The 22,707-nt window shown below is 48.3% G+C and overlaps 1 protein-coding gene across 2 annotated transcripts in view; it reads right to left on the minus strand.

Annotated features, from left to right (window-relative positions):
- LOC129702146 (diacylglycerol kinase theta-like) overlaps positions 1 to 22,707 on the minus strand; it is a 131,689-nt gene that overhangs the window by 26,054 nt on the left and 82,928 nt on the right. For both annotated transcript variants that reach the window (XM_055643757.1, XM_055643765.1), the window contains exons 14-17: positions 21,780 to 21,818; positions 21,013 to 21,128; positions 4,430 to 4,581; positions 2,243 to 2,391 (exon numbers count right to left, since the gene is read on the minus strand). In XM_055643757.1, coding sequence (XP_055499732.1) covers positions 2,243 to 2,391; positions 4,430 to 4,581; positions 21,013 to 21,128; positions 21,780 to 21,818 — 456 coding nt within the window. The remainder of the gene's footprint in view (positions 1 to 2,242; positions 2,392 to 4,429; positions 4,582 to 21,012; positions 21,129 to 21,779; positions 21,819 to 22,707) is intronic.

The following is a 22,707-nucleotide window of genomic DNA, read 5'->3' on the forward strand; positions in this document are numbered from 1 at the left end:
TACTCGTGGCATCAAGTAGGTCACGGCGTCTTCTCTAGCCTGATAAAAAATGTCCACAAGTAAAAAAAAGGTCGGCATGGAAAAAATCGATACTTTTTACTCGTAGTAGGTTGAAGCAGGTCGTGATGCAAGTCACAGGTAGTCGTAGGTAGTTGTAGGTGGTCGGAGGCAGTCGAAGGTAATAGCTCCGGGGTGAAAAAAAAGGCCGGTAGAAAAAAAGGTTATTTAAACTGCAGAACGTCACCTCTGTCACTCCAAGGCATGTTAATTCATAGCTGGAGGGTTTTTTGGAGAGGAGACTTGCGTTTTAGAGATGGCACCAAAAAGGCAGCAGCGCAGAGGGAGGGCACAACCCTAAAAAAAAATTGCCATGCAGGTGTTGCCCACCCAGGAGGAGTGGCAGGAGGTGATGCCACAGGAGGTGATAGTGCAGGAGGAGGTAGCCCTGCATGAGAGACCCCTGGAGGAGGAGACCAGGATGGTAGTATATGTCCACACCTCCACCCCATACTTTGAAGGCAGCAAAGCAGCCCTTTGTCCTGAGTCTGACACAGCATCAGAGGCAGATGCCCCATTGGTGGTGAGGGAGGGCTGGAGAAAGGTTATGTCCTACACCTTCACCAGGCAGCAGGAGGGGGACCTTGAGGAATGGTTCCAGCAGAATGCCATCCTGTACAAAAAGGAAAATGAGGGGTACAGGGACAGGGACAAGAATGGCATGCTTGCCATCCACTGCCCCACATGTGTGCTTAAAGTTCCATCTTTTGTTAAAGCCCAGCACCACTCTCTTCCAGTCGCCTGGTGTACTGGGACAGTCCATCACATCATCTCCATTCACCCATTGAGACTTCTTGTGCCTCCTCTTCACCCTTGCTCTTCCCCTTCTGCGTTTCTTAAAAGGCTGCTGAAGCAAAAGGGCTACTGCAAACAGCAGTAAAACGTACATGGTCGAAGCCAGTCTCCAAAATAGTCGAACGAGGTAGAAGGTCTCCTTCATAGTCGTGGGAGGTCTTCAACATAGCCGTGGGAGTTCTTCAACATAGTCATAGGAGGCCGTAGACATATTCATGGAAGGTCGTAGGAGGTTGTAGGTTACCGCGACCTTGATTTTTATTTAGGTCGTTTAACGTCGTCCGAGGTCGTGAAAGTGGGACAGGGGCTTAACCTTCTATCTAACTCCATCAATTCACTTTACAAGACACATTCCTTTTTCAGACTTTGTCACGGTAGAGTTGCTGCCTCACAGCGCCGGCGACCCGGGTTCAATCCCGACTACCAGTGCTGTCTGTACCGAGTTTGTACGTTCTCCCCGTGACCTGCGTGGGATTTCTCCGAGATCTTCAGTTTCCTCCCACACTCCAAAGACGTACAGGTTTGTAGGTTAATTAGCTTGGTATAAATGTAACATTGTCCCTAGTGTGTGTAGGATAATGTAAGTGTGTGGGGATCGCTGGTGGGTGCGAACTCGGTGGGTGGGCCGAAGGGCCTGTTTCTGTGCTGTATCTCTAAACTACACTAAACTAATCCTGAACCGAGATGGAGTGGGTAGTGAAGATGGCATGTATAAAATTGTCTTCAGTTTCGGTCACTCTGATATAGAAAAACAGGGTAGGCTAGAAATTTAATATTTTGAGTGCAGGAGGCTGAGGATGATTTATACATGTGTATAAGTTTATGAATACATAGGGTGCATGCGTGAAGTTTTTGTTCACGGGGTAGAACAAGAAGAAGCAGAGGGCATCAATTTAAGGTGAGAGAGGACAGATTTAACAGGCAACATTTTCACACAGTAGGTGGTGGAGGTAGTTGAGGCAGGTACAACAACATCGCCAGAGACCCAGTTTCCATCCTGATTGTGTGTGCTGTCTGTACGGAGTTTGTATGTTCACCCCGTGATTGCGTGGGTTTTCTCAGAGATCTTCGGTTTCCTCCCTCACTCCAAAGACGTACAGGTTTGTGTGTTAATTGACTTGGTATAAATGTAAGTTCTCCCTCGTGTGTAGGCTAGTGTTAACGTGTGGGAGGCTGGTGGGCGCGGACTCGGTGGGCTGAAGGGCCTGTCTGCGCTCGTACTCAATAACAACATAACTATCCTGCACTCGTGCCCCCCTCAGTCACTCAATGGACACCCATCACCCCCACTCCTCACCACACCCCCTCCAAGTATCTCTCCCCCTGTCCCCCAGCCCCCACTGCTCGTGTTGACCCCCACGTTTGGTGTGACACTCTGGGGTCAGCTCACCTGTCCCGAGGGGTAGTACAGCCACGGGGGGCATCGTGCAGGCCAGCTTGTGTCGAACCTCCTCCAGCACTCCCAGCACCCAGCCCACCGTGCCATCACCCCCGCACACCACGATCCGGAAACACGGCACCTGCCGGAACGTGTGCACCCTGCGGAGAGACACAGTCCCTGTTAGCACTGTCCGTGCTTGCGTGATGGGGGTGAGGGTGTGGGTGAAGGAGGGGGCGGGGTGATGGTGTGGGGGTGAGTGTGTGGGGGTGAGGGTGAGGTGATGAGATGTGGGTGAGGGGGTGAGGGTGATGTGTGCGGACATGGCGCTGACAGGCAAGAAGCCGAAGCAAAGAAGCCGAAGCCAAACAACTGAATGGAAGCAAGGCCGAAACGCCAATGAACCGAAAGAGTCCGAAGACGAAACGCCTACTAACCGAAAGGATGGGACGCATAAATGCAAACTAACCAAAAGGGTGGGGCGCCTAAAAGCCAACAAACTGAAAGGCTGCATTGCTCAACAGAAAAGTCCAATAACAGACATGATGTTGCCGGGGTGCTGGACTTGTCAGCGATTGGTCCAGAGGGGCGGGTGTGTGGGGGTGAGGTGTGTGGATGTATGGGGGTGAGGAGTGGGTGTGTGGGGGGTGAGGAGTGGGTGTGTGGGGGTGGGGAGTGGATGCGTGGTAGTTTGGGGGTGAGGAGTGGGTGTGTGGGGGGTTGGGGGTGAGTGGGTGTGTGGGGGTGAGGAGTGGGTGTGTGGGGGTGAGGAGTGGGTGTGTGGGGGTGAGGAGTGTGGTGTGTGGGGGTGAGGAGTGGGTGTGTGGGGGTTTGGGGGTGAGGAGTGGGTGTGGGGGGTGAGGAGTGGGTGTTTGGGGTGAGGAGTGGGTGTGTGGGGGGGTGGGGAGTGGATGTGTGGTGAGGAGTGGGGGTGTGTGGTGAGTGGGTGTGTGGGGTGTGAGGAGTGGGTGTTTGGGGGTGAGGAGTGGGGTGTGGGGGTGTGGGAGGTGAGTGGGTGGTATGTGGGGGTGAGGAGTGGGGATGTGTGGTAGTTTGGGGGTGTGAGGAGTGGGTGGTGAGGGGTGGGGGGGGAGTGGGGGGTGGGAGTGGGTGGGTTGGGGGGGGAGGAGGAGGGGTGTGTGGGTGGGGTGAGGAGTGGGTGTGTGGGGTGAGGAGTGGGTGGGTGTGGGGGTTTGGGGGTGAGGAATGGGAGTATGGGGTTGGGGGGTTGGGGGTGAGGAGTGGGAGTGTGCGGGTGGGGAGTGGAGGAGTGGGTGTGTGGGGGGGGGGTGGGAGTGGGATGTGTGGGGTTTGGGGGGGGGTGTGGGGGTTTGGGGTGTGAGTGGGGGTTGGGGGTGAGGAGTGGGTGTGTGGGGGTTTGGGGGGAGTGAGGAGTGGGTGGGTGTGTTTGGGGTGAGGGAGTGGTGTGTGTGGGCTTTGGGGGTGAGGAATGGGGTGTGGGGGATTGGGGTGAGGAGTGGGTGTTGTGGGGAGGGTGAGGAGGGTGTGTGGGGGTTTGGGGTGGGAGTGGGGGTGTGGGGGGGGGGTGTGGGGGTGGGGGAGTGGATGCGTGGGTGTGTGGGGGTTTGGGGGTGAGGAGTGGGGTGTGTGGGTGGGGGGGGGGGGTGAGGAGTGTGGGGCTTGTGGGGGTGAGGAATGGGAGTATGGGGGTTTGGGGTGAGGAGTGGGTGTGTGGGGTGAGGAGTGGGTGTGTGGGGGTTTGGGGTGAGGAGTGGGTGTGTGGGGGTGGGGAGTGGGTGTTTGGGGTGAGGAGTGGGTGTGTGGGGGTGGGGAGTGGGTGTGTGGGGGTTTGGGGTGAGGAGTGGTGTGTGTGGGGGTTTGGGGTGGGAGTGGGTGTGTGTGGGTGGGGAGTGGGGTGGGGTTTGAGGTGGGAGTGGGTGTTGGGGGTGAGGGGTTGGTGCGTGGGGGTTTGGGGGCGATGGAGGGAATGGGGTGAGGGTGAGGATGTGACGGGGTGCGGGTGCGAGTGAAGGTGAGGGTGAGGATTGGGCCCATCTTGCTGGCGTGATATTTGCCAGGGTTTGCCGCTCGATGTGCTGTGGAACGGTGGGCATAGTCAGGCAGTTGGCACTGTGTCTCTCCCCGAGATCAGTGATGTTCTTGTCTTCCATCACGTGGAGTGTCTCTACAAACCCAACCCGTATGTGTCACAGTCAGTTCCACTAACCTAAGTCTTACCCTGGCAAAGGACCTCCATTTGTAAGGTCAAAGACCTGATGAGGATTCAGAAGTTTCCGGAAAGAGTGCAGCAGCTCGCATCCTTTCAAACTCCCGCTCTTTGGATTGACGAAGAGAAGGAGAGGACAGGACTCCAGGGGCAGCTGGGAGGCCTGAAGACAAAACAAGTGTTGACTTGGTCATCACACCCCAGCATCGAGTATTAAACCATCATCTGTACCCACGCCACAAGGATACTGTAACGCTGCAGCACAGCAGACCCGTACACACAGTACATTGTGTAGATAATATACAATAAACTATACATTAATAATCACAATACTAGTGCAAATACACCCCAAAGTACTTAGTGCCACAAAAGACAGACCATGGTACTCAGCTGAGGTTAGTGTTGGGCAGTGTTCAAGAGCCTGATGGTTACTAAGAGGCTGTTCTTGAACCTGGAGGTCACGGTTTTCAAGCTCCTGTACCTTCTTCCCGATGGTAGCAGCGAGATGAGAGCGTGGCCAGGGTGGTTCGTTCGCTCCTTCACTTGTGTGTCAGACGACGTTCTGCCATCGCTTTGCCACAGCCAGTGTGCCTCTGCGGAGATCGTCCGCAGTGCATGTCTCTCCGCTGCAAGTCAGTAGGTGGGCCATTATCTGTACCTCTCCACAGTTGCGCTGGTCAGTGTTCGAGAGGCCCCACTTCTTCAGGTTGAGTCCGCAACGTCCCACTCCAGTGCGGAAGCGGTTTAGGGCTTTCCAAGGGGTATAAGACAGGTGGTGTCCTGGTGTCATCTGTTGTTATATGGTTATATGGTTTGGTTTTGGTGCATGGTACGGTTGGCTCTAGTTCCACGAAGCTGTTCCGACTCTTCAGGCATTTCTTGGCATGTTGGTGATTGTGCAAGGGGTGGCGGGGGTCTGTGTCCACATTGAAGCGTTCCACTGCAGCTACCCAATCACGTCTTCGAGATGGTTCGTCGATGCCTGCCAACTCGTACAGATGTTCCACCTTTCTCGGCTTCAGGCATCCTGTGGTTTTCCTGCAGGCAGTGTTCAATGCAGAGTCCACCTTGCGTGCATGTTTAGAGCGGCTCCTGACGAGGCTTGCATATTCTGCCACTGAGAAACAGAGCACGAGGGCTGCAATGTGGATTGTTGTTGGGTCACTTCCAAATGAGCTGTTTGCCAATTTTTCGATGACATTGTTCTGTGTGTTGACCTTTGCCTTGGTTTTCTCAACGTGTTGGTGATATGATAACGTACGATCGAGGACAACACCTAGGTACATTGGGGCTTTGCAGTGTTCCACCAGGACATCATTCCATCGCACCTGCAGTTGATGTTTCGCATCCCGGTTCAGGAGGTGGAAAGCTGCGCTTTGCGTTGTTGTTGGGTTTGGGCGCAGGGAGTTGTGTTGGTGGTATGTTGGCGTATTCTGCAGTGCAGCTTCTAGTACGGTCCAAATCTGGCTGAAGTGTGAGGATTGCGTTGCGATGCATAAGTCATCGGCATACAGAAACAACCTAGTTTTCGGGGTGATGGGTTGGTCATTGATGTATATATTGAACAGCGTTGGGGCAAGGACACTGCCCTGTTGTAGACCATTCTTTTGGCGTCTCCTACGGCTGTTCTGACCATTCAGGCTTGCGAAGAAGCAGCGGTTCTCCATCATTGTCATGACGAACTGGACAAGATTAGAGTCCTGCAGTTTGGCTTTCATGGTATGGTGGTTTAATGTCATATACTGCGGACAAGTGTACAATTACTGCACCTGTGATCAGCTTCCACTCAAAGCCATCTTCAATGTGCTGAGTGAGGTTCAGCAGTTGTCCTGTTGTTGACTGTTAGACGACGGCGACAAAAGCCAACAGTCAGGGTGGTGTGGGTCTCTGATGATGCTGGCTGCTTTTTTGAGGCAGTGACTCCTGTAGATCCCTTCAATGGTGGGGAGGTGAGTACCCGTGATGGACTGGGCAGTGTTCATCACTTTTTGTAATCTTCTTCACTCCTGGGCGTTCGAGTTGCCGAATCAGCCTGTGTTACAACAGGTCAATATGTTCTCTACTGTACACCTGTAGAAGATCAAGAGAATCCTCTCTGGCATACCGAATCCCCGCAATCTTTCAAGGAAGTCAAGGTGTTAATGGGCTTTAGGATTGCATCAATGTGCTGGGTCCAGGACAGATCTAGAGATGTGCACATCCAGGAACGTGAAGTTGTTGACTCTCTCCACCACTGATCCATCGATGAAGACAGGATTGTGGATCCTCAACCTTCTGAAGTCAACAATCAATTCCTTAGTCTATACCTGCATCTACCTATCACTCCAGAGTTGCTGCCTGACTCAATGAGTTACTCCAGCACTTTGTGTCTTTTATCTACCAACCACCTACAAAGCTTTGTCCTGCCCCCTATCCCCCAACACTGCAATGTCTGAAGGGTCCCAATCCGAAACGTCACCTATCCATGTTCTCCAGAGATGCTGCCTGACCCATTGAGTTACTCCAACACTCTGTGTCCATGTTCTCCAAAGATGCTGCCTGAGCCGCTGAGTTACTCCAGCACTCTTTGTCCATGTTCTCCAGAGATGCTGCCTGACCCGCTAAGTTAGTCCAGCACTCTGGTTTAAATTTACGAGTCGTTGTTAAATACAGGAGAGGTGCCAGAAGACTGGAGGGTGGCAAATGTTGTGCTCTTTTCAAGAAGGGCTGCAGGGTAAATGCTGGGACCTATAAGCGGGTGAGCTCAACATCTGTAGTTGGAAAGTTACCAGAGAGTATTCTGAGGGATAAGATATACAGGCATTTGGATGGGCAAGGGCTGATTAGGGAGAATCAGCATGGTTTTGTACATGGGAGATTGTGTCTCACAATTCTGATTGATTTTTTGGAAGAGGCGACCAAAAAGGTCGATGAGGGCAGGGCTGCAGATAGAAACATAGAAAATAGGTGCAGGAGTAGGCCATTCGGACCTTTGAGCCTGCACCACCATTCAATATGATCATGGCTGATCATCCAACTCAGTATCCTGTACCTGCCTTTTCTCCATACCCCACTGATCGCTTTAGCCACAAGGGCCACATCTAACTCCCTCTTAAATATAGCAAATGAACTGGCCTCAACTACATTGTGTGGCAGAGAATTCCAGATTCACCACTCTCTGTGTAGATGTTGTGTACATGGACTTCAGTAAGACATTCAACAAGGTTCCGCATGGTAGGCTGCTCTGGAAGGTTAGATCACATGGGATCCAAGGAGAGATAGTTGAATGGATAACAAATTGCCTCCATGGAAGGAAGCAGAGGGTGATGGTGGAAGGTTGCTTCTCGGACTAGATGCCTGTGACTAGTGGTGTGCCTCAGGGTTCGGTGCTGGGCCCGTTACTGTTTGTCATCTACATCAATGATTTGTATGAGAAACTACAGGGCAAGATTAGCAAGTTTGCTGATGATACAAAAGTGTCGTTTTGCAGATAGTGAAGATGGTTGTGAACGATTGCAGCAGGATCTGGATCGATTGGCCAGATAGGCGTAGGAATGGTTGATGGAATTTAATACAGAGAAGTGTGAGGTGTTGCATTTTGGGACGTCGAACAAGGGCAGGACCTACACAGTAAATGGTAGGCCTCTGGGTAATGTTGTAGAGCAGAGGGATCTAGGAGTACAGGTGCATGGTCCCTTGAAGGTGGAGTCGCAGGTAGATAAGGTGGTCAAAAAGGCTTTTGGCACTTTGGCCTTCATCAGTCAGAGTATTGAGTTTAGAGATTGGGAGGTTATGTTGCAGTTATATAAGATGTTGGTGAGACCGCATCTAGAATATTGTGTTCAGTTCTGGGCACCATGTTATAGGAAAGATGTTGTCAAGCTTGAAAGGGTTCAGAAAAGATTTACGAGGATGTTGCCAGGACTAGAGGGTGTGAGCTCTAGGGAGAGGTTGAGTAGGCTGGGCCTCTATTCCATGGAGCACAGGAAGATTCTTCTTCTTGCGAATGAAACATAAATAAACAAAAGGAATAGTTAGATCTCAAGCCGGGTGTTGAGCAGCGAGGTTGTTGTCTCTGTGTCAATGTCTGCCAGGCCCAGGAGGATGAGGGGAGATCTTACAGAGGTGTACAAAGTCATGAGCGGAATAGATCGGGTAAATGTACAGAGTCTCTTGCCCGGAGTAGGGGAATTGAGGACCAGAGGACATAGGTTCAAGGTGAAGGGGAAAAGATTTAATAGGAATCTGAAGGGTAACTTTTTCACACAAAGGGTGGTGGGTATATGGAACAAGCTGCCAGAGGAAGAGGTTGATGCTGGGACTATCCCATTGTTTAAGAAACCGTTAGACATGCACATGGATAGGACAGGTTTGTAGGGATATGGATCAAGCGCAGGCAAGTGTGACTAGTGTAGCTGGGACATTGTTGGACGGTGTGGGCAAGTTGGGCCAAAGGGCCTGTTTCCACACTGTATCACTCTATGAAACTCTGTGTCGATGTTCTCCATGGATGCTGCTTGAGCCGCTGAGTTACTCCAGCACTCTGTGTCAAGTATCTGCAGTTCCTATGCATCCAATATCTGCAGTTCCTGTGTCTACATTTCATCACAGGTCTGAATTTAGCCTGGTCGATCATTAAAATTCTGTGAGGTCGGGGCTGAGCCCCTCACCACCAAATAGCCCCACCTGCGACCCTGCTCTTGTATGTCCCTGATGGTGCAGCTGATATGCTGTTGTCTAGTGGTAGGAGACGCAGCAGTGGGTGTCACAGCGAGCTGGTTCTGTTCCCTCTGTTTATGTGGCCATCATCGGACTGTGACAGAGACTGCAGCTCGGCACACATTGGCCAAACTTTAACCCAAGACTGGCCGCCTTCATGTGAGACAATCACGTGTCGACAAAATAAGTTCCAAATATTTGTCAATGCTTTTATACTGTTTCAGGTGTTGATGAAAGTTATAATTAGAAAACCATTAGCACATCGATACAATCACATAGAAAACTCATCAATGCCTCTACTTCCTTCGGAAATTACGGAAATTCAGTCTGTCAGCAAATATTCTCTTGAACTTCTACAGGTGTACGGACTGCTCGTATCACGATCTAGTTCTGTAACATGATCATCCAGGAATGAAGGAGACTACAGAGAGTGGTGGACACTGCCCGGTCCATCACACGTACCGACCTCACCACCATCGAAGGTCCATCACACGTACTGACCTCCTCACCATCGAAGGTCCATCACAGGTACTGACCTCCCCATCATCGAAGGGATCAAAATTGCCGCCAGCATCATCAGAGACCCACACCACCCTAGCCACGCTCTCATCTCGCTGTGACCATCGGGAAGAAGGTACAGGAGCCTGAAAACCGTGACCTCCAGGTTCAAGAACAGCTTCTTCCCAACAACCATCAGGCTCTTTAACACCGCACAACATTAACAACATTAACTTCACAAGGTTAATTTCTGGGTTGACTGGACTGTCACATGTTGATAGAATGGAGCAGCTGGGCTTGTATACTCTGGAATTTAGAAGGATGAGAGGGTATCTTATAATATTATTAAGGGTTTGGACATGCTAAAGGCAGGAAACATGTTCCCGATGTTGGGGGAAGTCCAGAACCAGGGGCCACATTTTAAGAATAAGGGGTAAGCCATTTCGAACGGAGATGACGAAAAACTTTTTCACAGAGAGTTATGAATCTAGAATTCTCAACCTCAGAAGGCAGTGGAGGCCAATTCACTGGATGCTTTCAAGAGAGAGTTGGATAGAGCCGTGAAAGATAGCGGAGTCAAGGGATATGGGGAAAAGGCAGGAACAGGGTACTGATTGTGGATGATCAGCCATGATCATATTGAATGGCAGTGCTGGCTCAAAGGGCCGAATGGCCTACTCCTTCACCTATTGTTTATTGTCTAACCTCAGCAACTGTGATCTTCTATGGAATATGTTCTAGCTGTGGCCTTACAATATTATGGTCTGGTTACCTAGGAATAGTTATTATTGTAGTTTTGAATGTTATATATTTATCTGTGTGTTATTGTGTTGGTGGGCCTGCTGGTTTATGTGACAAGTAAACTCTCATAACTCCTGGGATATTATTATACATGAATGAACGCACTGTCGTTGTGAATCGTGGGGCCGAGGAACACCAGAGGTGTGTAGTGTTTTCAGAATTCGCAAACCAGTCTCCCTGAAGCACCCACAACATACCTTCCCGGACTCTCCCTCAGGAAGCCAGAAGGTGGAGCTGTTCAGTCTGTTTTTAAGGACAGTGCATGGGGACCCGTGTGGACAGATAGTGACACAGGGGACACACACTTGCTTCACATAGTCTGCGAACAGATACTACACGTGTACGAACGCACGTAGCCTGCTAGTCTACACTCTACCACTTACCAGGTTTGTCTTGGGAAAGCAGCTGATAACAAAATGACAAAACAGAAAAATAAACATCACAATCCTGTGACCTTTAACCGGGTAGCTTAGAAATTATCAATTAAAGTTCCTTCGTCTCTTCACCATGGGATAAAGGTTGGATTATCGAATTTCGTAACATTTACTGAGGTATCTTGTTACATTTCAATTTCAATTTAAAAACAAACAGTAAATTATCTTACTGATATCTATATTACTAAAAGTTTGATCTTGACCACTTATAACCATATAACAATTACAGCACAGAAACAGGCCATCTCGGCCCTACAAGTCCGTGCCGAACACTTATTCTCCCCTAGTCCCATCTACCTGCACTCAGACCATAACCCTGCATTCCTTTCCCGTCCATATACCTACCCAATTTAATTTTAAATGATAAAATGGAACCTGCCTCCTCCCTATCTCCCCATTCATCTCTCTCCTCTTCATTCTGCTCCCCTCTTTCTTCTTCTCCTCCTCCTTGTAGAGATATATATGTGGCTAATAGCATGTAACCAATTCAATTCCTTCCCTCCTCCCTCTTTCCTTCCCTCCCACCCTCCTTCCCTCTCCTTCTTTCCCTCCCTCCCTCCTCCCTCCTTCCTCCCCTCCGTCCTTCCCTTCTTCCCTCCTCTCCTTCTTCCCTCCTTCCCTCCCTCCCTCCTCCTCCCCCCCTCTCCTTCCCCCTTCCTCCTCTCCTCCTTCCATCTCATTCCCCCTCCCTCCCTTCCCTCCCACCCTCCTTACCTCCCTCCCTCCTCTCCTTCCCTCCCTTCTTCTCTCTCACTTCCTGTTGTTCTGTATATTGAATTTAGAAAAAATGCTGCGATTTTTGGCCATCTTACTCAGTCCCCCTCCGCTGCGCAGGACAAGAGGATTTTTCCCATCGATGAAAAATAAAAGAGTTATTAGTGTTTAAAAAATGTTGAGATTCTCTCTCCTCGAGCGAGAGGGTCACGTCTCTCAGTCTGAGCTGTGAATAACACTGAACACGTCTACTAAACTGTGAGTGGTTTTACTGACCCGTCAGTGCCCTTAATGTGGTTTGAAAATATAGTTTGGAAATGCTAAAGCTGTGTTGCCTTTGGTTTGGAAATGCTAAAGCTGTGTTGCCTTTGGTTTGGAAATGCTGAAGCTGTGTTGCCTTTGGTTTGGAAATGCTAAAGTTTCCTTACCTTTGGTTTGGAAATGCTAAAGTTGCCTTGCCAAAGGTTTGGAAATGCTAAAGTTGCCTGGCCTAATTAAAGTTGCCTTGCCTAATTAAAGTTGCCTTGCCTAATTAAAGTTGCCTTGCCTAATTAAAGTTGCCTTGCCTAATTAAAGTTGCCTTGCCTAATTCAAGTTGCCCTGCCTTCTATATAATTAAAAGTCTAATCTTGACTACTTCCTGTTTATGCTTTATATTGATTTTAGAAAAAGCGCTACCACGTACAGCTGTAATTTTTGGCCACCTTACTCAGAGTCCCCCTCCGCTCATCAGGTGCTGAGGAGTTTTCCCATCGATGAAAAATAAAAGAGTTATTAGTGTTTAAGAAATGTTGAGATTCTCTCTCCTGTCAATCACACCATGAAGGCCACGCCCCTTCTGGTGGGAGGGATTGTAAAACCCAGAAGTGTGGGCGTGGCTCACTCTGCAAGAGGTCATGACTCGCTGTCTTTAGTGGCCTTGCACCCTGCTTGGAATTTCAAGGAACAGCCGTGAGTCAACAGCCAGCCCACCAGCCGTGAGTGAGCTGCCAGCACAACAGGCTTGAGTGACTGAGCCGCCGGCCCAAGAATCCATTCTGCACACAATGTCCATACTAGCCCTCTGGAAACCAGTCCCTTTAGCCCACAACACCCATACTAGCGCTCCAGAAAGCCACCAATATTGGAATAGGTGGAGAGGTAGAATATTACGTTTGGGGACCAGCCCTCCCATGTGATGCTGTGACCCAACGGTCCCACTTAGTCTAGTTTTAACTATATTTTTTCTTATTTCGTATTGAACGTACAGCAAGCATGTGGAGAATTTGGAGAGGGATTAGAGGTTTACCAGGGTGCTCCCTGGATTAACTATAACTCCTTTTCATCTCCAGCCAGTGTCCACCCATCAGCTCAGCCCCCCTCACCTGTATTGTAAAACATGGTGAGAGGATAGAGATTTAAGAGGGAGCTTAGCAGCTGTTTTTTCACTCAGGTAGTCCATATCTGGAACAATCACTTGCCAGGCTGTGTCCCACTCCCTCCACTCTTCCAGCTTTCTCCCCCCCCCCCCCCCATTACAATCAGTCTGAAGAAGGGTCCCGACCCGAAACGTCACCTATCCATGTTCTCCACAGCTGCTGCCTGACCCGCTGAGTTACTCCAGCACTCTGTGTCCATGTTCTCCAGAGATGCTGCTTGACCCGCTGAGTTACTCCAGCATTTTTACGCAAGATCTGCAGTTCCGTATGTATATCTCTCAACCCTTTTCTATCCAGCTATTGTCCAAATGTCTTTTAAAAGTCACAATTGTAGCCGCTTCTATAGTTTCCTCTGGCAGCTTGTTCCGTATACAGACTTCCTTCTGAGTGAAAATGCAGCTTCTGAGGGCTATCTTCAATCTCTATCCTCTCACATTATGCCTGTGCCCTCCACTTTTACAATCCTCTATCCTGGGAAAACGACTTTGTGCATTTACCCCATCTAGTCCTGTCATGATTTTGCACACCTCTATAAGATCACCACTCAGCTTCCTGCACTCCAAGGAATAGTCCCAGCCTGCTCAACCTTTCACTGTAGCTCAGGCCCTCGAGTCTTGGCAACATCCTCGTAAATCTTCTCTGCACCCTTTCCAGCTTGACAACACCCTTCCTATAGCAGGGTGACCAAAACTGAACACAATATTTCAAGGTAGACAAATATGTTGGAGGAACTCAGCAGGGTGAGGCAGCATCTATGGAGAGAAGGAATAGGTGATGCGAATAGGACTGTTGAGCCAAAACCAAAAAGGCCTAAGGCAGGCAAGGCCATTGTAGTGGGAGACTCCATCGTGAGAGGTACGGACAGGGGTTTCTGCGGCAACAGACGGGATGCGAGGATGGTGTGCTGCCTTCCCGGTGCCAGGATCCAGGATGTCACGGACAGAGTGCAGAAAATCCTCAAGGGCGAAGGTGAACATCCGGAAGTGGTAGTGCTTGTCGGCACAAACGATGTCGGAAAGAAGGGGATGAATATTCTGCAGCGTGACTTTAGAGAGCTCGGAAAAATGTTGAAAAGCAGGACCTCCAGGGTTGTTATCTCCGGTTTGCTTCCAGTTCCCCGTGCTGGCGAGAGCAGGAACAGGGAGATACGGGACCTGAACGTGTGGCTGAGGAACTGGTGCACGGGGCAGGGATTTAGATTCTTAGATCACTGGGATCTGTTTTGGGGTAAGTGGGAACTGTACAAAAGGGACGGATTGCATCTTAACAGGTGTGGGACCAGCATTCTGGCAGGCAGGTTTGCCACTGCTACACGGGTGGCTTTAAACTGAATAAGGGGGGTGGGGTGTTGAATGGGATCGTGGAGGATGGAGTTAAAGGGAAAGGGTTTCTTAAATGTGTGAGCGTAGAGACCGAGGGGTGTAAAATGAGGGTAGAAGAAATAGGTAGCAAGGTGAAAAGTAAAAGTGGCAGGCAGACAAAACCAGGGCAAAAATCAAAAAGGGCAAAAATCAAAAAGGGCCACTTTTCAACATAATTGTATAAGGGGTAAGAGCGTTGTAAAAACAAGCCTGAAGGCTTTGTGTCTCAATGCAAGGAGCATTCGTAATAAGGTGGATGAGTTGAATGTGCAGATAGCTATTAATGACTATGATATAGTTGGGATCACGGAGACATGGCTCCAGGGTGACTAAGGCTGGGAGCTGAACATCCAGGGATATTCAATATTCAGGAGGGATAGAGAGAAAGGAAAAGGAGGTGGGGTAGCGTTACTGATTAGAGAGGGGGTTAATGCAATGGAAAGGAAGGACATTAGTTTGGAGGATGTGGAATCGGTATGGGTAGAGCTGCGAAACACTAAGGGGCAGAAAACGCTGGTGGGTGTTGTGTACAGGCCACCTAACAGTAGTAGTGAAGTTGGAGATGGTATCAAACAGGAAATTAGAAATGTGTGCGACAAAGGCAAAACAGTTATAATGGGTGACTTCAATCTACATATAGATTGGGTGAATCAAATTGGCAGGGGTGCTGAGGAAGAGGATTTTTTGGAATGTATGCGTGATAGTTATCTAAATCAACATGTAGAGGAACCAACGAGAGAGCAGGCTATTTTAGACTGGGTATTGAGTAATGAGGAAGGGTTAGTTAGCAATCTTGTTGTGGCAACATCCCTTGGACAAGAGTGACCATAATATGGTTGAGTTCTTCATTAGGATGGAGAGTGACATTGTTAATTCAGAAACAATGGTTCTGAACTTAAAGAAAGGTAACTTTGAGGGTATGAGACGTGAATTGGCCAAGATTGACTGGCAATTAATTCTAAAAGGGTTGACGGTGGATATGTAATGGAAGACATTTAAAGACTGCATGGATGAACTACAAAAATTGTTCATCCCAGTTTGGCAAAAGAATGAATCAGGGAAGGTAGCGCATCCGTGGATAACAAGGGAAATCAGGGATAGTATCAAAGCAAAGGATGATGCGTACAAACTAGCCAGAAAAAGCAGCATACCGGAGGACTGGGAGAAATTCAGAGACCAGCAGAGGAGGACGAAGGGCTTAATTAGGAAAGGAAAAATGGATTATGAAAGAAAACTGGCAGGGAACATAAAAACTGACTGCAAAAGTTTTTGTAGATATGTGAAAAGAAAGAGATTAGTTAAAACAAATGTAGGCCCCTTGCAGTCAGAAACAGGTGAGTTGATCATGGGGAACCAGGATATGGCGGACCAATTGAATAACTACTTTGGTTCCGTCTTCACTAAGGAAGACATAAATAATTTGCCGGAAATAGCAGGGGACAGCGGGTCAAAGGAGTTGGAGGAATTGAGTGAAATCCAGGTTAGCCGGGAAGTGGTGTTGGGTAAATTGAATGGATTAAAGGCCGATAAATCCCCAGGGCCAGATAGGCTGCATCCCAGAGTACTTAAGGAAGTAGCTCCAGAAATAGTGGATGCATTAGTAATAATCTTTCAAAACTCTTTAGATTCTGGAGTAGTTTCTGAAGATTGGTGGGTAGCAAACGTAACCCCACTTTTTAAGAAGGGAGGGAGAGAGAAAATGGGGAATTACAGACCAGTTAGTCTAACATCGGTAGTGGGGAAACTGCTAGAGTCAGTTATTAAAGATGGGATAGCAGCACATTTGGAAAGCGGTGAAATCATTGGACAAAGTCAGCATGGATTTACGAAAGGTAAATCGTGTCTGACGAATCTTATAGAATTTTTCGAGGATGTAACTAGTAGCGTGGATAGGGGAGAACCAGTGGATGTGGTGTATCTGGACTTCCAGAAGGCTTTCGACAAGGTCCCACATAAGAGATTAGTATACAAACTTAAAGCACAAGGCATTGGGGGTGCAGTATTGATGTGGATAGAGAACTGGCTGGCAAACAGGAAGCAAAGAGTAGGAGTAAACGGGTCCTTTTCACAATGGCAGGCAGTGACTAGTGGGGTACCGCAAGGCTCAGTGTTGGGACCCCAGCTATTTACAATATATATTAATGATCTGGATGAGGGAATTGAAGGCAATATCTCCAAGTTTGCGGATGACACTAAGCTGGGAGGCAGTGTTAGCTGTGAGGAGGATGCTAGGAGACTGCAAGGTGACTTGGATAGGCTGGGTGAGTGGGCAAATGTTTGGCAGATGCAGTATAATGTGGATAAATGTGAGGTTATCCATTTTGGTAGCAAAAACGGGAAAGCAGACTATTATCTAAATGGTGGCCGATTGGGAAAGGGGGAGATGCAGCGAGACCTGGGTGTCATGGTACACCAGTCATTGAAGGTAGGCATGCAGGTGCAGCAGGCAGTAAAGAAAGCAAATGGTATGTTAGCTTTCATTGCAAAAGGATTTGAGTATAGGAGCAGGGAGGTTCTACTGCAGTTGTACAAGGTCTTGGTGAGACCACACCTGGAGTATTGCGTACAGTTTTGGTCTCCAAATTTGAGGAAGGACATTATTGCCATAGAGGGAGTGCAGAGACGGTTCACCAGACTGATTCCTGGGATGTCAGGACTGTCTTATGAAGAAAGACTGGATAGACTTGGTTTATACTCTAGAATTTAGGAGATTGAGAGGGGATCTTATAGAAACTTACAAAATTCTTAAGGGGTTGGACAGGCTAGATGCAGGAAGGTTGTTCCCGATGTTAGGGAAGTCCAGGACAAGGGGTCACAGCTTAAGGATAAGGGGGAAATCCTTTAAAACCGAGATGAGAAGAACTTTTTTCACACAGAGAGTGGTGAATCTCTGGAACTCTCTGCCACAGAGGGTAGTTGAGGCCAGTTCATTGGCTATATTTAAGAGGGAGTTAGATGTGGCCCTTGTGGCTAAGGGGATCAGGGGGTATGGAGAGAAGGCAGGTATGGGATACTGAGTTGAATGATCAGCCATGATCATATTGAATGGCGGTGCAGGCTCGAAGGGCCGAATGGCCTACTCCTGCACCTAATTTCTATGTTTCTATGTGATGTTTTGGGTCCAGACCCAAGGGTTTAGACCCGAAATGTTGCCTATTCCTTCAGTCCATAGATGCTCCATTCCTTCTCTCCATAAATGCTGCCTCACCTGCTGAGTTCCTGCAGCATTTTTGTCTACCTTCGATTTGTCCAGCATCTGCAGTTCTTTTTTAAACAATATTCCAAGTGTAGTTGTGTTTGGCAATGTTGTAATGCAAGCATTGAATCACAAGAGATTCACCAAAATATGAAAATTGTCTGGAAAAGTGAAAAAGAGATACACAATGCAAACATTTGGGTTATCAATGGGGTTAGGCTAGGTAAGGGGGAGGTGCAGCGAGACCTGGGCATCCTTGTACACCGGTCACTGAAAGTTGGCTTACAGGTACAGCAGGCAGTGAAGAAAGCTAATGGCATGTTGGCCTTCATAACAAGAGGATTTCAGTATAGGAGTAAAGATGTTCTTCTGCAATTGTGTAGGGCTCTGGTGAGACCACATCTGGAGTATTGTGTACAGTTTTGGTCTCCTAATTTGAGGAAGGACATCCTTGTGATTGAGGCAGCGCAGCATAGTTTCGCGAGATTGATCCCTGGGATGGCGGGACTGTCATATGAGGAAAGATTGGAAAGACTAGGCTTGTATTCACTGGAGTTTAGAAGGATGAGGGGGAATCTTATAGAAACATATAACATTATAAAAGGACTGGACAAGCTAGATGCAGGAAAAATGTTGCCAATGTTGGTTGAGTCCAGAACCAGGGGCCACAGTCTTCGAATAAAGGGGAGGTCATTTAAGACTGAGGTGAGAAATAACATTCACCCAGAGAGTTGTGAATTTATGGAATTCCCTACCACAGGGGGCAGTGGAGGCCAAGTCACTGGATGGATTTAAGAGAGAGTTAGATAGAGCTCTAGGGGCTAGTGGAATCAAGGGATATGGGGAAAAGGCAGGCACGCGTTATTGATTGGGGACGATCAGCCATGATCACAATGAATGGCGGTGCTGGCTCGAAGGGCCGAATGGCCTCCTCCTGCACCTATTTTCTAAGTTTCATTGCCGGCTGCCGAGGTCTGAGATGCCATGGAGCGCTGTTAACATCATTGCCCCAAGGGACACTGTTACAAACAACCTGCAAATTAGCCCACACATTTTTTAAACATTTTTCCATTTAGTAACAATGATGTTTCTTATGGTATTAATTAATGCCTGGATGCAGTTATACGGCACGGAAACAGGCCCTTAGGCCCAACTCGTCCATGGCCATCCCAGCTAGTCCATTATTTTCATGGTTCCATTAGTTTAATTAATGATAGTGTCAGGGTGAGAGAATGGCAGCAGGCAACTATAGCATGATGGGTAGGTACAGAAAGCGGGCGCATAAGCTGACTTGTGGGCAGTTGTTGGGGAGGAGATGATTGCACTGGTGATGCCTGCACTCACTCCCCATTCCTCTCACCTACAATTGACCATAGTGCTCCTGTTCGCCTGCTTCCCCCAAATTGTAATTGATCTTGCATCTCATCCCTTGCAAAGCCTATCCCATCTCAATAATTCCCATTGTGAGGGGCGGTGCTCGCTAGAAAAACAGCTGAACTCTACGTCATGTGAAGAACACCAAGCATGTACGTGGATGGAGTACGCCTGTTGTGCGTTTATCCATACAGTAACGTGTTTGAAACGTTGCACAAATGATACGGATGCTGCAGGAATGCACATTCCTTCTCTTCCTTTTGTCTGTTTGCAGTAAGTCTAAGTAGTAACATGGTCATATTGAACTAACCGTCTTGTTTGAATCACGTATTCAATGTTGTTCCGTTCCTACAATCATTTTACAGTAAGTTCAGGCTTTAAATGGATAGTGGACAAAAATGCTGGAGAAACTCAGCGGGTGAGGCAGCATCTATGCAGCGAAGGAAATAGGCAACGTATCAAGTCGAGATACTTCTTCAGACTGATGTGAGGGTGGGGGGAAAGAAGAAAGGAAGAGGAGGAGCCAGAGGGCTGAGGGGGAGCTGAGAAGAGGAGGAGAAAGTAGGGACAACCTGAAATTAGAGAAGTTAATGTTCATACCGCTGGGGTGCAGACTGCCCAATCTAAATATGAGGTGCTGCTCCTCCAATTTACAGTGGTCCACACTCTGGCCATAGAGGAGGCCCAGGACAGAAAGATCGAATTCAGATTGGGAGGGGGAGTTGAAGTGCTGAGCCACCGGGAGATCAGATCGATTATTGTGAACCAAGCGGAGGTTTTCGGCGAAGCGATCGCCAAGCCTACGCTTGGTCTCACTGTAGAGCAGCTGACATCTAGAGCAGCGGATGCAATAGATGAGGTTGGAGGAGGTGCAGGTGAACCTCTGCCGCACCTGGAAAGACTGTTTGGGTCCTTCAATAGAGTCAAGGGGGGAGGTAAAGCGACCAGTGTAGCATTTCCTGCGGTTGCAAGGGAAAGTCCCAGGAGAGTGTGGTTTGTGTGGGAAGGGACAAATTGACCAGGGAGCTTTGGAGGGAGCGGTCTCTGCAGAAATCAGACAGGGGAGGAGATGGGAAGATGTGGCAAGTGGTAGGATCACGTTGGAGGTGGCGAAAATGTCGGAGGATTATATGTTGTATGTGACGGCTGGTAGGGTGGAAGGTGAGGACAAGGGGGACTGGGGGGGATGGGGAGTGAGAGTAGAGTCACGGGGTATAGGAGACCCTGGTGAGAGCCTCATCTATAGTAGAAGAGGGGAACCCCCATTACCTGAAGAATGAGGACATCTCCAATGTCCTGGGTGCAGATGCGGCATAGACAGAGGAATTGGGAGTAGGGGATGGAGTCCTTAGAGGAAGCAGGGTGGGAAGAAGTGTAGTCCAGATAACCATGGGAGTCAGTGGGTTTATACTGGATGTTGGGCAGTAGTCTATCTCCTTAGATGGAGATAGTGAGGTCAAGAAATGGTAGGGAAATGTCGGAAATGGTCCAGGTGTACTTAAGTGCCGGATGGAAGTTAGTGGTGAAATGAAATGATCGCTTCGCTGAACACCTCCGCTCGTTTCGCAATAACCAACCTGATCTCCCGGTGGCTTAGTACTTTAACTCCCCCTCCCATTCCGAATCCGACCTTTCTGTCCTGGGCCTCCTCCATGGCCAGAGTGAGGACCACCATAAATTGGAGGAGCAGCACCTCATATCTCGTTTGGACAGTCTGCACCCCAGCAGTATGAACAGTGACTTCTCTAATTTCAGGTAGTCCCTACTTTCTGCTCCCCTTCTCAGCTCCCACTGGCTCCTCCTCTTCCTTTCTTCTTCCCGTCCCCCCACCCTCACATCAGTCTGAAGAAGGGTTTCGACCCGAAAAGTTGTAATTTCCTTCGTTCCATAGATGCTGCCTCACCCGCTGAGTTTCTCCAGCAGATTTAGCTACCTTCGACTTTAAAGCATCTGCAGTTCCTTCTTAAACACTTTACATGAATAGGGTAGTTTTTAGGGTTAGAGGCCAAATGCAGGCAAACGGATGACCCTATGATGTTTGGCATGGACAGGTTTGGCCAAAGGGCCTGTTTCTTGGCTGCAAGTTACTGAGACGTTTACCTGAATGTCAGGAATTATAACTGTAGAGAGCTGTTTGTCATTGATGGTAGTGTCTCTAACAAGCATGTAAATCCTCTCCGCCTCAGCAAAGCAAGAAATCTCCAGCACAACGGCACCTGAAACACAGTACAAGCATGAAGTCAGACCCAATCCAATGTTACATACATGCCCCTCACCCCGGACAGCCAGCTCCCAAACCAACAACATTGTCTGTGAAGATTATCAAACATTAAACAGCTCCATACTTGCTTAGTATGTTCAGATTTGGTCACCCTGCAAAGGGTGCAGAGAAGAATTACAAGGATGTTGCCATGACTTGTGAAACCGAGATAAAAGGAGCTGTTGAGTTGGCTTGGACTTTAATCCATGGAGTGCAGGAGGATGAGGGATGACCTTATGGAGGTGTATAAAATCATGAGGGGAATAGATCGGGTAGATGCACAAACTCTCTTGCCCAGAGTAGAGGAATCGGGAACCAGAAGACATAGTTCATGGTGAGGGGGGAAACATTTATTAGGAACCCGAGGGGCAGGTTTTTCACAGTGTATGGAATGAGCTACCAGAGGATGTAATTGGGGCAGGTAATATAACATTTAAAAGACATTTGGACAGGTACATGGATAGGAAAGTTTAACAAAGATTTGGACCGGAGGCAGGTGGGACTAGTGCAGATGGGGCATCTTGATCAGCGTGGGCAAGTCAGGCCAAATTATTTAAATAATAGTATTAATCATGAATTACTGTAGTGTTAAAATAAGCCATCCTACCTTGATCTGCGTATAGGTAACTAAGAGACACTGCATTCCCTGGTGAAATAAATAGATTTACTTTAATTCATTTTGCAAACAAGGAACAAAGACACAAAGTGCTGGAGTAACTCAGCAGGTCAGGTAGCATCTCTGGGAAACATGGATAGGTAACATTTCTGGTTGGGATCCTTCTTCAGACTGAATAATGTCACCTATCCTGTTCTCCAGAGATGCTCCCTGACCCTGCTGAGTTACTCCAGCACTCTGTGTCCATGTTCTCCACAGATGCTGCCTGACCTGCTGAGTTACTCCAGCACTCTGTGCCTTAACTTTATTTTGATTCATTTTCATATATAAATTCAGACTGAATATCTTTCAAAGCAGAATATACAATGCGAGGATAAAACAAACATATTTGTGTCAGTGTTTAATTACCCAGGTTCCTGAAACTAAGACAAAATCATCATTACATTAAAATGTAATTAACAGTTATAGAGTCATACAGATTGAACAAAAGCCCGTGCTATCAGCAATGGCTAAAATTAATGTGTGATGGAATACTCTCTGTAATGTGATGGATGAACAGCCATGATCATATTGAATGGCGATGCAGGTTCGAAGGGCCGAATGGCCTACTCCTGCACCTATTTTCTATGATTCTCCCTGTACAGTGCATTCAGAAAGTAAGACCCCTTCACTTTTCCACATTTTGTTAAGTCACAGCCTTATTCTAAAAGGATGAAATTCATTTTTTTAATCATCAATCTGTTGCTCAGAAGGGTAGGGAAAAGAAGAGGAGGGCAATAGTAATAGGGGACTTTATAGTTAGGGGGTCAGATAGGCGATTCTGTGGACGCAGTCAGGAGACCCGGATGGTAGTTTGCCTCCCTGGTGCCAGGGTCTGGGATGTGTCTGAACGTGTCCAAGATATCCTGAAATGGGAGGG

Source organism: Leucoraja erinacea, chromosome 1, assembly GCF_028641065.1.
Source record: "Leucoraja erinacea ecotype New England chromosome 1, Leri_hhj_1, whole genome shotgun sequence".
In the NCBI taxonomy this organism is placed as follows: domain Eukaryota; kingdom Metazoa; phylum Chordata; class Chondrichthyes; order Rajiformes; family Rajidae; genus Leucoraja; species Leucoraja erinaceus.